General features: G+C 40.0%; 1 protein-coding gene across 2 annotated transcripts in view; it reads right to left on the minus strand.

Annotated features, from left to right (window-relative positions):
- Positions 1-5: 5 nt before the first annotated feature.
- Positions 6-15,273, minus strand: part of acvr2ab (activin A receptor type 2Ab) — a 39,813-nt gene continuing 24,545 nt past the window's right edge. Inside the window, exons 2-11 of one of the 2 annotated variants that reach the window (XM_079839973.1) lie at positions 10,165-10,372; positions 9,975-10,078; positions 8,815-8,969; positions 7,324-7,467; positions 4,942-5,085; positions 4,367-4,512; positions 4,171-4,285; positions 3,854-3,992; positions 3,633-3,763; positions 6-1,977 (exon numbers count right to left, since the gene is read on the minus strand). In XM_079839973.1, coding sequence (XP_079696099.1) covers positions 1,783-1,977; positions 3,633-3,763; positions 3,854-3,992; positions 4,171-4,285; positions 4,367-4,512; positions 4,942-5,085; positions 7,324-7,467; positions 8,815-8,969; positions 9,975-10,078; positions 10,165-10,372 — 1,481 coding nt within the window. In that variant the 3' untranslated portion in view covers positions 6-1,782. The remainder of the gene's footprint in view (positions 1,978-3,632; positions 3,764-3,853; positions 3,993-4,170; positions 4,286-4,366; positions 4,513-4,941; positions 5,086-7,323; positions 7,468-8,814; positions 8,970-9,974; positions 10,079-10,164; positions 10,373-15,273) is intronic. The other variant, XM_079839974.1, reaches the window with a different exon arrangement.

The following is a 15,273-nucleotide window of genomic DNA, read 5'->3' on the forward strand; positions in this document are numbered from 1 at the left end:
ATTAAGACAATAAAACATTTTATAAAATACCCAGAACAATCTTTTGGAATAATTTCTTTATAAAGGACTGTTTTTGATTAGTGACATCAAAAAGAACAGAGCAACATCATGCTAGTCTAATAATTTAAAACCAACAATCATATTTACATTATTCATTTCCTGTACATGTGTTTTGCTGGGGGAATTACAGATTGATCTGAAATGTCTTTAACAAACCTCTTTTTCACCCAACAGTTGGTTTGTCTGGTAACACATTCAGGGCAACAATCACCTCCATGTTTTCACAGTACTGAGAGTTTGTCACATTATTAATGAAATAAATAGAAGCTACAGTTGCAATTGCTGCTGCATGTCGGTTGCATAATTGCTGTGAGTGAGCAGAATCCTGCGTCCCTGAATACTGCTGTAGTGTTTCAGAAAGAGAAGATGAACGAGAGACAGGAGAATGTGGCGTCATACAGATCTTACAGCCCTGACAGATGTGATTGCTTGCAAACACTGTCATTAAAGGGGCCTATCATCATTTATCTCATTGCCCCCGAAGGTCCACTTAATGCAAGTCAAGGTTATTTGCTGCTACACTTTTGTCTTCTATGTAAACATCTCTTCACGTGAAATGAGTAAATGAGTGTGTCTTCTGTGGGTTCAATCTAGCTTTTAACGGCTCCATCCTTCAATAACAGCCTCTTTGTGAAGATGCATCAGATCGACAAATTCATAAATCAATCCGCACAGAAATGTGTTGCTCAAACTGTTCAGATGAGACTGAAATGATCAGGGATGAGCTGCTCGTTTCTAACGTTGAAGGCTGTGCATTGCCACAGCGCAAGCATTCACACACTTCACTCTCATCATCATTTCTGCTGGTGATCAGACTGTTTGACATCATGACTAGGTGTCCCAAGTTTCCAAACACTGAATAGGCGTTATTAACGTGTTCATACATTGATGTTCACATCAGAAAGTTGAAGTGAAGAATGAGTTGTTTTTGCAGCAAGAGGTTCAAATGAACTCTCCAGCTCTCCATTCCTCACATTACGCCACAAAGACAAAAATATGAACATAAACACAATGTCGGAGCAGTTTCACTGTGAATGATGTGTCACTGACATGATAAATTGTGTTTAACACAAAAGTAAAATACAGTTGCATGAGTGATACAAATGTCTAGCTAGTACATTCTCCGAATTCATTCACCATTGGCAGACGTTAATATTGGACCCTGGCTTCTGTGATTCAGTAACGCGAGCATCGCTTCCTCATGTACGACCCCTTCAGAAATAGTTTTGTGAAGCCTGCGATGAAATGAAGCAGAGATGTGAAAGGCAGAAACACTACCGTGTGTTACAGCTACTCGTCTCACCTCCGGAGCAGCTGCTCAGATAAAAGCACAATAAATCAAAATGAGGTATTCCTGTTTAGGGAGGTTTATGGTTATTTCAGCACTAATTCCTCAAAAATCCGTGTGTGATCCACGGCTGAACGGTAGACATTCAGAAGTGTCTCGCATTGGCATGACTGTAATGATTTGCAATGAACAGCAAGCGCAGTCCAGAGTTTTGCCCTTTTTATAATAAAATCACATGAGTTGGTGTTCTTATGAAACAAAAGTCTTTCCTTTATGCATAAAAGACGTTTTGGTGCAAACACAAACATCCGTGTTTTATCTCCTTGGGTCATGAGTTCCTTCTTGAGTTTCTCCACTCACAAGTCAACTGTAGTCCGCTTCTCTCTCTCACACATCTTTCGCACGCTGGGTAACGATTGGCTGAGGAAACAGCATCATAGGCTGGATTCTTTAGGGGGGAAGTCCAGGTTGGTAACCATGGTGACAACAGAGAGGATGTCGTCGGGGGCGATGAGGTTGGTGTTGCGTTGCATTGAGATGATGCGTTCTTCCACGCATCCCGCAGACAGACGAGCCTCGGCCTCATGGTCCCAACACTCCTCTATGGTCTCACAGAGCATCGCCAGACCCTGCAGGACGATAAACGTATGAGACGTGAAGTGAAGCGGCACTGGAGCTACATAAACAAAACCTGATGATCAGCATGATCGAGATCTTCAATAGGAGCAAGAACATCCTAACCAACTGTATAAAAAGTCATATGTCCATAATTACTCATTTACTTATATTTGATATATATATATGATGATTGGGGAATTCATCTTGAAATAGAGAATCTGGTATGTGTATGTGCACAAATACACTGTATATACAGTATGTATGCACAATAGATTAATTTTACACAGTTATGGAACTGAACTGAATCAATACTGAACTGATTTGAGCTGAATAATGACATTATTGGCTTGTTTCGAGCTGCTTTACAGCAGAATTAGATTTTTTTTACTATTGTGAAGTTGCAATTTGATATATTGTATAAAGTGATTTAGAAATAAAGTTGACTTTCTGACTTGGCTTGTATGCATATTCAGTATATATTGTATGCATAAACATGTGTGTGTGTGTGTGTGTGTGTGTGTGTGTTTGTGTGTGTGTATATATATATAAATAAATAAATATATACTATAAATTTACACTATAAACAGAAATGCAAGGGCATCAAAACATTTTTTTTTCTTAAAACACTGAGTTTTGATTTCTAAGTGAACAATTTATGTGTTTAAGTGTTTTCACACATGATCATTGGGTGTAACTGGTAAACGAGTGTTTAAATGCCAGTGTTTCCCAAATGAAACACAAGAGCTGTTAGTTCTGAATGATGTGTCTAATGTAGAGAACTGAGTTTAGAGTTTTACAATAGCAAACTGAGTTTAAAGCAGCGAATGAGCTTGTAGAATGTGAGTGAAGATGAGTGAAGGGTTTCAAGTTCCAGATTTACTAACAGCTTACATCAGCGCAAACCCTCTTTTGGTGTTAAAAACTACTGTCAGGATTCACTAAAGCCGCGCAGTGAAACATTAGCGCTGTAAAGGCGTGGACAGGGTTATTTCTGCGGCTGACTTTATTGCATATATATAGGTAGGAGTTTTTCCTTTCAGGCGCAGTATTTATGAGAGGAGAGAATTTAAATCAATCAGGTGAGGTTTGTGCTCGTCAGTTTACTGGTGTTTGAGCCATTATTTACCGCCCGAAAAAAGCATGTCCTAAACCAGATGCTAACGGGTAGATTGTGTTGGTCATTATGGGAATGATCCAGCTGTGTGTGTGTTCTTTAACGTGTGTGTCGTCAGTAGATCACACACTGAACTTTACACTCCCATCATTGGGATCGTAGCGCTCACGCTAATTTGCCCTGTTTAGTAAATCTGACCCTTAGTGTCTAAGCAATTTTAAAAAACTGCAAGTCGAAGTACTAAAGTGACTTACATTTTAATAAAAATAAATTAAATAGAAATATCACAAAACAAATACTATTAAAATGAAAACTGAAATATAAACATAAAAGCCATTTCAAAATATTAACAAATAATATAATAGTTTACAAATAATGCAAAAATAACACTGATGTGTTCTATATTTATTCCATTTACTGACAAATACTAAAAAAATCATATTTTTCATACTTTTTTCACATGGTCCTACTCAGTCTGTTGGATATTTCTGTGATAAGATAAGAAATATTTGTACATAACGTAGTCTATGTCTGTGTGTGTGTGTGTTCTACCGTATGTTTTAGCCAGTGTTCTCTGAATATTGGTCGTAGTTTCTTATGCACAACGACGTCCTGCATGTCCTCCAGAGACGGATGAAGACCTGCCTCCTCGTCAAAAGGCAGAGAGAACTCATCCACAGGACCTGAGAGAGACACACACAAGGGTCAGCGCCGGTTTACACACACACACACACACACACACACACACATCACAGTCTCTGAGTGTTAGTTACCGTCGGCCGCTGTGCATCGCGTGGCCAGTTCCCACAGCACCAGACCCACAGCATACATGTCGATTCTGAGGAACGCGTCCCGCTGGAAACTGATCGCCCCTTCCAACACCTCTGGAGCCATGTAGCGCCGCGTTCCCACCTTCAACAAACAACACAACAACTGCTGATGACACTTACCAACCAGATAACACGTCCAATCTGTCACAAAACAGGACTAGTCACAGAGTTAGTGAAATTCTGTAATACATTGCTTTGTGGAAAATAAAAAACTTTTTACACCATCATTTTTTTTGAGCACATTCAAATATTGAACTCACCTGTCCGTGTGTGTCACCTGTAGATTTCCCTGCTTCAAACTTCAGCGCCAGGCCAAAGTCTGCGATACAGGCGGTTAAATCGCTCTTCAGTAACACATTCTTACTTTTGATATCTCTGAGAGAGAGAGAAGATTAGTGTTAAAAATGAGGATGGGGTCCTCACAAGAGAATGATCACATGACACTGAGGAGCGCACCTGTGTGCGACGGCAGGCTTGTGTCCGTCCTTCAGGTTAGGAATGTCCTCATGTAAATACGCCAAGCCACGCACAAACGTCTGCGCTATCAGACACAGCTCATTCCAGGACACAACATTAGCCTTCAGGAAGTCTGTCAACGAGCCCTGAGTACAAACACACACACACACACACACACACGATATTATCAACACTCCAATCAGACCCTGAGAATTGTGCAACACAGTGAGGTCATGTGACAGTAATAATTATCAGTGCATAATTATTATTTTTTTAATTCATGTGCCTCGTAATCTTTAATCAAAAACATTAACTTTCCCTCGCAACAATATCTCATCACACTTTCTTCCTTCACTCAGATATACTTCACAACAGGGAAGAAAAGATTGCAATTTACATTTCATACCAAATTTAATTTGTATACTGTGTACAACACATTTGTTAAATATTAGGGATAATAATAATAATATGCAGTAATCTCTGTACACTAACAGAGCATAGCCAACGATGACAAACGCTTTCATTACACTTACATGATGATGTTCACAGGTGTGTGTGTGTGTGTGTGTGTGTACCTTATCGTGGTACGCTGTGATGAGCCAGAGCTCTATATCCACTCCGCTTCCCCTTTTTTCTGCTCCGATGAAGTGAAGGATATTTTCGTGCTTCATTCCACTCACACTATAAATCTCATATTCATTCTGCCATGACTGCTTATTCTGAGAGAGATCACAAACACTTGCAAAATTAGCCACATTCAAAGTCATTGTAAAATAGTTCATATACACACAAACTCAGTGCTTGAAGTGGGCTTGATCTCACATTGTGCTCTGGGGTAACATCTGCCTGCCCCAGGACCAATCCACCATCTAACCCACCCGGGACCTTTGTGTTTGGCCCTCTCCCGGGCCGCATGTTCAACCAACAAACTACATTGAGTTAGAGTATTTCTTGTTCCAAATAATTTCAACATAAGCGAGTGGAACCATTTTGTCTTATCTATTTCAGTCCAAAATAACAGCAGTATAGCACATGCTAAATGTAACTTATTTAGCATGTAAATTTAATTAATATAATTGACAAGATTATTAAATCTTGCTACCATGCATGTTTTGTGGCAAGTTGTGGTAATGGTCCCCTGAATTTCTTTTCAGAGTGTAAGCAACTATATTACTTGGTGTAATAATTATTTACAGTGATTATTATTATTAATTCAAAGATTTCTTTATTGAAAACCGGTGTGTTTAATATAGCTGTTGTTTCTGTTTTATAATAAAACTACATTTCCCAGAAGTTTTCGCAGGGTAAAGGTGACTGTAGTTTGGTGCACAAGTAAAATGTTATTGTGATTTAGTATGCAAATAATACAACGACATCATCGCTATTATTTACATCTCAGTTTTCAAAATATATATATAAAAAAACACTTAAGACTGAAACTATAAAAGTTTAATCCAGCACAATGAAGTGTATTTTAATTGCAGACACTTCATTTTTACAACAAACACAAGCCCGAATATTCATAAAAACATTCAGAGCACTATAATAACCCGCTCTAGTTTTGAGTTACCGCATGCAAGCAAACATGCCTTAGCCATGGAAAAGATGCTTTTGGCCTGCTGCTTAATTATAAACGTACACTCACCTAAAGGATTATTAGGAACACCTGTTCAATTTCTCATTAATGCAATTATCTAATCAACCAATCACATGGCAGTTGCTTCAATGCATTTAGGGGTGTGGTCCTGGTCAAGACAATCTCCTGAACTCCACACTGAATGTCGGAATGGGAAAGAAAGGAGATTTAAGCAATTTTGAGCGTGGCATGGTTGTTGGTGCCAGACGGGCCGGTCTGAGTATTTCACAATCTGCTCAGTTACTGGGATTTTCACACACAACCATTTCTAGGGTTTACAAAGAATGGTGTGAAAAGGGAAAAGCATCCAGTATGCGGCAGTCCTGTGGGCGAAAATGCCTTGTTGATGCTAGAGGTCAGAGGAGAATGGGCCGACTGATTCAAGCTGATAGAAGAGCAACTTTGACTGAAATAACCACTCGTTACAACCGAGGTCTGCAGCAAAGCATTTGTGAAGCCACAACACGCACAACCTTGAGGCGGATGGGCTACAACAGCAGAAGACCCCACCGGGTACCACTCATCTCCACTACAAATAGGAAAAAGAGGCGAAAATTTGCACAAGCTAGGCTGGTGGTGGTGGTGTAATAGTGTGGGGGATGTTTTCTTGGCACACTTTAGGCCCCTTAGTGCCAATTGGGCATGGTTTAAATGCCACGGCCTACCTGAGCATTGTTTCTGACCATGTCCATCCCTTTATGAGCACCATGTCCCCATCCTCTGATGGCTACTTCCAGCAGGATAATGCACCGTCACAAAGCTCCAATTATTTCAAATTGGTTTCTTGAACATGACAATGAGTTCACTGGACTAAAATGGCCCCACAGTCACCAGATCTCAACCCAATAGAGCATCTTTGGGATGTGGTGGAACGGGAGCTTCGTGCCCTGGATGTGCATCCCACAAATCTCCATCAACTGCAAGATGCTCTCCTATCAATATGGGCCAACATTTACATTTATGCATTTGGCAGACGCTTTTATCCAAAGCGACTTACAGTGCACTAATTACAGGGACAATCCCCCTGGAGCAACGTGGAGTAAAGTGCCTTCCTCAAGGACACACTGGTGGTGACCGCTGGGATTGAACCAGCAACCTTTTGCTTACCAGTTAAGTGGTTTAACCCACTGGACCACCATCTCTACATTTCTAAAGAATGCTTTCAGCACCTTGTTGAATCAAAGCCACGTAGAATTAAAGGGGGTCAAACACATTATTAGTATGGTGTTCCTAATAATCCTTTAGGTGAGTGTATATCTTTTATACTGAAGCTGAAGAGGCAACATGGGCAAACAGCAATGGCATGAAATCTGTCAGACACCTGGACAGGGAAGATTTTCACAGCCACGGGTTCGTTGAGCAGCTGTGCCTTCCAGACGCAGCCGAAGCGTCCTCGAGCCTTCACCTCCAGCAGCTGCAGCGGCTTCTGGCCCAGCAACGGCGACGGCGGAGTCAGTCCGGGATCCTGGAGACAACACACACACACCCATCAGTGCTGAGACTCGCCTGCGTCCACACACTAACACACACACAGCGTCTGATGCAGGAGAACTCAAATATTAATCCATGCGCGCTAGAAAGAAAGGGAAAACCCGAATGCAGACAACAGCGACTCATGAAAGAGAAACTAAGGCATCGGCATGGCAGGATGGGGAGTGAAGGAAGCTCTTACCTCTATCATGATATGAAAGGCGTGCTAGCAAAAGAGGAAGAGAGGGATTTACTGCTTCTAGCACACAAGCGCTGTGATGAGGACATGAACCATCTCAGAACATGAGAATGAGAAAGAGAAATACTGATGTGGTGCCTGTGATAGACTCTCATATGCTGCGATGAGAAACACACATTCACCTGCTATCTAAAACAGATGATATTGTTTTTATATAAGTCTAGTTAGAACCTCTGTGGACTGATGTGTCCCTCATTTAAAGGAGAATAAAGCAAGAAGAACAAGAACTGACAGTACGCTTCAAATCTCTATCACAATCTTTTGACTTTTTACACAGCATGAAAATCATTGATAGAGAGTTTATCCTTAGCATAAGAAAGAAAAAAGAAAGATAAACTTTTTCTGGCCCTATTGACCGGTACTTTTCTTGTTTAAAACTATACTGGCAAAATACTGACATAAAGGCAAAAATACTGAGTAAGAAAATCACTTTTTGCAGTGAAACACTCCAACTAAACACGCTAACACTTTACTTTACAGTGTCCTTGTTATATATGTTACATGTACTTACTTTAGTAATAACAGTAAATTATGCATAATTACATGCAACTAAACCTCAAACAAACCCTAACCCTATAGTAAGTACATGAGGATAATTAACCCTATTCCATACTTAAATGTCAAGTCAAGTCAACTTTATTTATATAGCGCTTTTAACAATGCAGATTGTTTCAAAGCAGCTTTACAGTGTTAAACAGGAAAATAATGCAGCATAATTTTATTCAGCCTTATAGCCATTCTGGAGAAAACGGTGATGTCATCAGTTCATTTCAATTATCATACAGTGACAGTGTGGGCTTTAGATCAATAATTAGATCAGTAATTTAGTTTATATGGTTAATTTAGTTTATTAATTCGATTTATTTCAATATTTATTTGAAAAATGTAGAAAAGTTTAGTGTCCCCAACTGAGTATGTATTATTACACTGTAAAAAGGACACCTTAAAGTAAAGTGTAACCCAAAATACACAGTAAAACCGGCACTGATATGTGAAAGAGCTCCAAAAATGCATATCTCAAAACATCTCTTGAGTATAAAGACCCGTGATCCAGAGGGTTCACAGATATGGAGGTGGATGTACCTGTGACGGCACGAGCAGCGGCGGGTACGTCAGCTTGAGATGCCGGTACATCCAGAAAGAGATGAAGAGAATGACAGCAACAGCCATGACGGGAATCAGAGAGTAGAGCAATGTGGGAAACAAGTCCGGCTTCGGGCTGACGGGGTTAGACGTGGCTGGAGACGAGAATGAACTCTTTACACATCTGGACATTTACAAAGCTATCAAATATACAATAACATACACACTATGACAATGATAATCTCAGGACTGTGTGTTTGATTTGATGTTAAAAGAGTCTAATGTGAGTTTGAATGTTATTTATAGCCATACTGAAAGTACTTGAAAATAAAGCATTTATGAATTTGATTATGTATTTATCCATTAGGTTGCGAGTGCAGTGCGCCTGCAGAGAGACTCCGCCCACACGCTCTTCTGATTGGCTGTGGTTTGTGATTGATTTGTTGTGTCATGTCTTGTTGCTGGCGTCTGGTTAGGAACCTTCGCTCCTGCTGAGCAGGTGTTTTTTACGTCCTTGTCTTATTTTAGGCAAATCAATGAATTGTTCAACTACGCGGATTCATTCAGTAATGAAGCATCGCTGTGTTGTTCAGAGACACGCATTGGCTCGGCTGTGGATTTATTTGGAATTATTTGCATTGGCAAAATATAGAAAAAAGACAATATTCTAAATCTAAAATATAAGTTACCTAATATTAATTTCTTGTTTATTGAACTGTAGTATAAATCAATATGACATTTGTAAAAGTGCTGATATTCAGGAAAACAGCACTCTTGGTCGTATGATATATATTATCAACGGTTTACTGATGATATGAGATGTGAATAATGAACGTGTTATGGAGGATTATCATGTATTTCTTTTAATTTTATTATTAATTTGTGTTTCCGGCACTCAAATAGCACGCTTAGCCAGCCATAGTGAAACTGGTAGCCAGGCAACAAGTGACCAATCCCGAAGCGCAGCGTCATTAGCCAACCGTGCCGTACCAGGCTCAAGTGGAAACATAACTGGAACTGTTCCTTACCATTCAAAGAACCGTTCGGCCCAACGGTGGACAAGCGCTTATAGCAAAGGCCCCTAGTGATCGTAGGGCCCGTCTCTCTGCAGCAGCAGCTTCACATTGAACATTAGAGAGTTAAAGTGTTTGTGAACTCACTCTGAAGCGTCTCTGGACTGTAGTGAAACTTGTCATTGCACATGTTCCCCTCGCAGCAGCAGAAGAAGACGTCAGGATTCTCCTTGCGCTCCACACACTCGCTGCTGCACACACACACACAGAGAATGTGTTTTCATCCTCTGCTCACTCCAATCCATACACAACACACACAAACACACAAAGCACGCACCTGTCGTAGCAGTTGACGTCATCGAGCCAGCAGCCCTGCTTGACCATCTCGATGATTCCTGAGCGGTTCTTCCAGGTGGAGAAACAGTGTCGTCGTTTGTCCTTTTCTCCGTAACACGGCTCGATTCCGCTCTGGTTCGTCCCGTCCTTTTCCCAGCTCGCGTTATAAAATGCACAATCCTGCGTCTCCGAGCGCCCGAGAATGGCACCTGAAGGACACAGAACCATATTTTACATGTTGTCCATGTGTGGGTTTAACCAGCAAAAGGTCAGTGAGCCTCATTGCATGTTCAATCTTAAAGTGGAAATGAAGCAGTCCGCCAAGTGAACATTATTTAGTAAATGGATTTCCACTCTAATAAAAAATTTAACAAACATTATAAATGTATCCATATTAAGATTTTTAAACAAACTTTTGTAACAAGTGTGCCGCCATCTTGCAGTACTACAGCTGTGACATCAGAGGGTTTGTGTAAAATATTATTCATTTGATCGTTTTAGAGATTATAGAGTTCAAACTTTTAACTCTTTTCCCACCAGCGTTTTTTAGAAAGTTCCCAGCCACTACCAGCGTTTTTTAACATTTTCACAAAATTTGTAGGACCTCCAGAATATTTTGTTGTATGAATATCTGAACATGCAATATATCAAAAGAAAGAACATACCCTCTTCTTTTAAACAAAAAAAAAAGTTTTTTTATCAACACTTGAATGTGGTTAAGTTTCATTAAAAAGTTACTTTTTGAAAAAAAAGCTGAGAAACCACATTTTTGTCAAAGGCTTTGTCCGGATGTGATTCAGAGCGATGATCAAACACAGATGGAGTCCATCAACACCCCAAAGGTCCACCTCTCATTCAGTAACACTAGACTAATGTGCTGAATAATGTCTGATGAGCGTGTTATTTTGCATGTGCATCAGCAATGCTTCTATCTCTTGTTTCTGCTTCTTCTTCGTCTGTGTTTTGATCCGGAGATTCTGTACTCATTCAGGAGATGTGTAATAGCGCCCCCTAGCATATAACAGGTACACACGGAAAGCCAAAAATGTCCATCAATGGCAGGGAATGGCAGTTCAATGACTCAGCCACTGTCTAAACTTTTTTATTTCAACAGCTGGATGTCTAACAACACAATGCTCAATAAGCATAATGATTAAACACATAAGATACAAATGTTAGGTCAAATTGTGCATGTTTTCTTCTTTGTGTGTGTGTTTGTTTGTGTGTGTGTGTGTGTGTGTGTGTGCGTGTGTGTGTGTGTGTGTGTGTGTGTGTGTGTGTGTGTGTGTGTGTGGGAGAAGGCTTGTATTTCATCTACAACAGCTCATTGAAGGGAAGGAATGCTAGAAAGGCGACACATGGAGCAATCTGACATTTCTGCTGACAGACGTCTTTAACCTCTCTCAATAATTCAACACGCTGAACAGATTTCCATTCACGCCAGCCCACTGAACATTCACAGAATTCCACGCAAGCGGCACTGAGACACAAACATTAAAAGCCTTCATCAGGCTGCCGGGCAGAGACGGCATGATTATGAAATAATTACGAGCTTTTAGAGTAACAGTCGACTTACTTTCATAAATCACAGTATTAAAAGGCCAACAGGCACTGATCTCTCTCATGATCTTATCGAGCTTGTTTAGTTTTCAGCTGGTGGAAATATTTCATTCCTAAATGTCACTATCATTCTTCTGGAGTCACGTGTGAGTTTGGAGAGTCTGTATGGTGTGTTTGTGCCCTGAAGTCCCAACATGTGTCTGCTTTCTCCTTAAAGCTCATATAAATTGTTTTTGTGGATATTTTGGGATGGGTAGGAATAAGGGTGTTGTTCCGGTTATTTGTATAATCTTATTCATTCATTGTTAAAAACAGGAGGTTGTGATGTTTGCCATGTATGCCTTGTATATATTTTAAAATAAGAATCTACTTAATACAAATATATTTTAAACGTCTTATATTTAATAGGGTTAGGGTTAGTCTTCTCTTAAACAACACAATTACGATAAAATGCCTAAATATTCAATTGAATTTAATACAAAGCGTTTATCAACCCCTTTAATGTTATCTTTTTTTAAATCTGAACATGAACAATAAATCATCTTCATTTTTACGAGCACAACACCTCTGCATATTAAATTGAGAGTATTTACAAATATCTAATTTTAAAAATCTATCATCACCATGTTCACAGAGCTGTTATCCTATATGTGTCCTTGTACAGTTTAAAAAATGACATTTGCAGAATAATCACTAAATCCTGATGTGAAGGAATGATCACACACACACACACACACACACACACACACACACACACACACACACACACACACACACACACACACACACACACACACACACACACACACACACACACACACACACACACACACACACACACACACACACACACACACACAAACACAAACACACAAGCATTACACTATTACCAGCAGAGGGCGATAATCCCCAACCAACAAACACATTACAAGCTTTGGGTCATTTACAATAAATAATTAATGTGCAAAGATAATTAAACTAAGACAGACCGGTTGAAATGCCCAGTTACTCCTGCTCTGGCCACAGAAATATCATCATGGACACTCAAATAATGTATACACATGATACTCAGTTATATATTTAAAGATCTAAAATATTGGATGACCAGTAATTCTTCGATTACATTAGCCTGAAGTGTTATATTTAACATTCCTGCGTAATAATCAAGGAACTTAGGGTTAGCCGTCCCATGAGTGCAGTGGCGCAATGATATTACACAGGGGCTGAAAATAGTCCCAGCACTCCCTGTGTGAGCCGGTCGTCCCGTTGGTTATGTTGACGGAAGTTAGCCTATTTCCAGGCGCTGTGTCATATCATTGCGCCGCTGCCCTTATGGGACGGCTCAAAGTCTCTTGATTATTATGCAGGAATGAGAGAATAGTTCCTAGCCACATCGGTCTAGAAAATCAAAACTTTTAATTTTCCGTCTGTCTTAGTACACGATGTAACTATACACATCTCAACATGTAAATAAGAAAATGTTGACGTTATTTTGTCACTTATTGAGCAGTCGGCTAGCTGGAGCCGTTTACCTCCAGTCTTTGTGCTAAACGAGGCTAACAGTGAGTGTGTCAGACAGAGTTATGGCACGGAGATGAGAAGGGTGTGTATGGACTAATCTAACTCTGGGGAATACGGTGAATAAGCTAAAGTCCCAAAAAGTCGGCGTGTTCCTTTAAGGTCCAAAAGTGTTAAGAGTACGGACGAAGACTTTTAAGAGGCTTAAGAGTTTCTTAGCAGTGGAGAAAACGGACGAAGCGTGAAGAGAGAGAAGAAATGTGTTGCACACAATACATGAGTGAGTTAATAAGACACTACACATTAGATCAGGGATCATGTTTATGACGAGTGCCAGAGATGGAAGGAATCACTACATTAACATTAACATTAACATTAACAACTATGCAGCAGTGATGATTTGGGTCTGTTACAACCTTCTATAATATGATATTTCCTATCAAATACATGAAGTACAAAATTATATAAATCTTTATATTATGTGTGTGTGTGAGACAGGAAAAAAACAGGAAACAGGAAAAATGATGCCTGTAATTTCAAAGTGAAGGGTTATATAGACTTTATATAAGCAGGTGAAAACACACCAGAATACTGCACCTGTGGGTCTTCATCTTTAATTTAAAAATACATTTGTATGTATAGTAATTTAACATAAATATTTCCTGAAATTATAAAATGAAAATTAATTTTTGTTTTTTTTTCCTGCTCTTACTGAGAGCCGCTCCTTTATCTTGTGAAGGTGATGTTGAAGCTCAGGAATGGGCTAATGAGGCGGGACAGACGTGTCAATCAAAGGCCAGCGCAGGAGGGGCCGCTCAAATGGAAAACAACTACAGCAGGAAATCACACAGAGAGACAAATCCAATACACAAAATCAATAACCTCCCTCAGACGCTGAGCATACTGTAAAATCAGCACTGAAACCTTCTGGAATAACTGAGGATACAGATGAGTGTGAAGCGGTAGAGCAACAGTTCATCATCTTCATCACACCTGCAGGAGAATCTCTAAACGTCTGGGGCCGCATTCACAACACATCTTATCTAATGGTGCGTTCACACCGGGCGCGAGTGATTTACATGTTAAGTCAATGCAGAGACGCGAAATGGCATTCTGCGGCGCGGTTCGCGCGGTTCGCGCGATTGAGGCGGCGCGAAGGACGCGAATTGAGCGTTTTGAACGTGCGAATCGCTCAAGTTGAAAAATCTGAACTTTGGAGGATATTCGCGCCGCGTTAATCAATCAGGAGCTTGCTCTAGTAGTGACAACAATGAGGAGAAAATCTGTATATTAATATCTGATTCAGACAATATGATTATCACTGTGATAACATTAAATGACATGAAACACAACCCAGTCTCTTTTTGTTAAATGCAAGTTTATGTATGATCAATAATACAAAAGTATAAGTAATGTCTAACAAGCTATACATGAAATAAAGCAAACAATTCAGTCAAACATTCAAAGTCAGTGCTAATAGGCTAACGTTACAACTGCAACGTACAGTTATAGCCGAAAAATATAAAGTAATGAAACTTCTCTTTGTCCTCAGCCTAAACGATTTGCCAGGGAACAAATTATAGATCCATGAAAGCAAAGATCGGCCGTTACAAGACGAATTATATCTGGAGCCGCCACAGAGACATCAGAGCCAGCGGCAGAAGAACTGGCTGAGGAAAGGCTGATCTCACCGGGTTAATGAGCGCCGCTGATCCACTGGAGCTCACAACTCCGAAAATGCCAGATAAAATGTTCAAATAGGCACTCTTTATATAAATAAACCACAATTTGAGCTTTAAACAACTACATTATCGACTGAAAAAGTCTTAAAACTACGTTTTGTCACACATTAACAGTAGATTTTAACAAAAAAAAGACATGTAAACACAGCCCATGTCAGCCATTTCTCAACGAGACGAGCCGCTGGCGGAAGCCCCGCCCATGAGGAGAATTCGTGTCTGTTGTGCAGTGAATGTCACGCGCGATTGAAGCGAGTAAACTCAAAATGTTCAAGCGTCCACCTTCGCGCGAT

Source organism: Gobio gobio (assembly GCF_949357685.1).
Source record: "Gobio gobio genome assembly, chromosome: 17".
Lineage (NCBI taxonomy): Eukaryota > Metazoa > Chordata > Actinopteri > Cypriniformes > Gobionidae > Gobio > Gobio gobio.